The 284-nt window shown below is 66.5% G+C and overlaps 1 protein-coding gene across 1 annotated transcript in view; it reads left to right on the forward strand.

Moving 5' to 3' along the window:
• Positions 1–284, forward strand: part of Fzd8 (frizzled class receptor 8) — a gene marked incomplete at its 3' end in the record, with an annotated part of 2,064 nt that overhangs the window by 551 nt on the left and 1,229 nt on the right. Inside the window, exon 2 of the mRNA XM_019204741.1 lies at positions 2–284. Within this exon, the coding sequence (XP_019060286.1) occupies positions 2–284 (283 nt within the window). The remainder of the gene's footprint in view (position 1) is intronic.

Below are 284 nucleotides of genomic sequence, written 5' to 3' on the forward strand. Positions count from 1 at the left end.
GCGCGGCGGCCGCCTCGGCCAAGGAGCTGGCGTGCCAGGAGATCACCGTGCCGCTGTGCCGCGGCGTTGGCTACAACTACACCTATATGCCCAACCAGTTCAACCACGACACGCAGGACGAGGCGGGCCTGGAGGTGCACCAGTTCTGGCCGCTTGTGGAGATCCAGTGCTCGACCGACCTCAAGTTCTTCCTGTGCTCCATGTACACGCCCATCTGCCTGGAGGACTACAAGAAGCCGCTGCCGCCCTGCCGCGCCGTGTGCGAGCGCGCCAAGGCCGGCTGC

The sequence above is a fragment of the Fukomys damarensis genome, unplaced genomic scaffold (assembly GCF_012274545.1).
Source record: "Fukomys damarensis isolate Sample0158 unplaced genomic scaffold, DMR_v1.0_HiC HiC_scaffold_19, whole genome shotgun sequence".
Classification (NCBI taxonomy): Eukaryota; Metazoa; Chordata; class Mammalia; order Rodentia; family Bathyergidae; genus Fukomys; species Fukomys damarensis.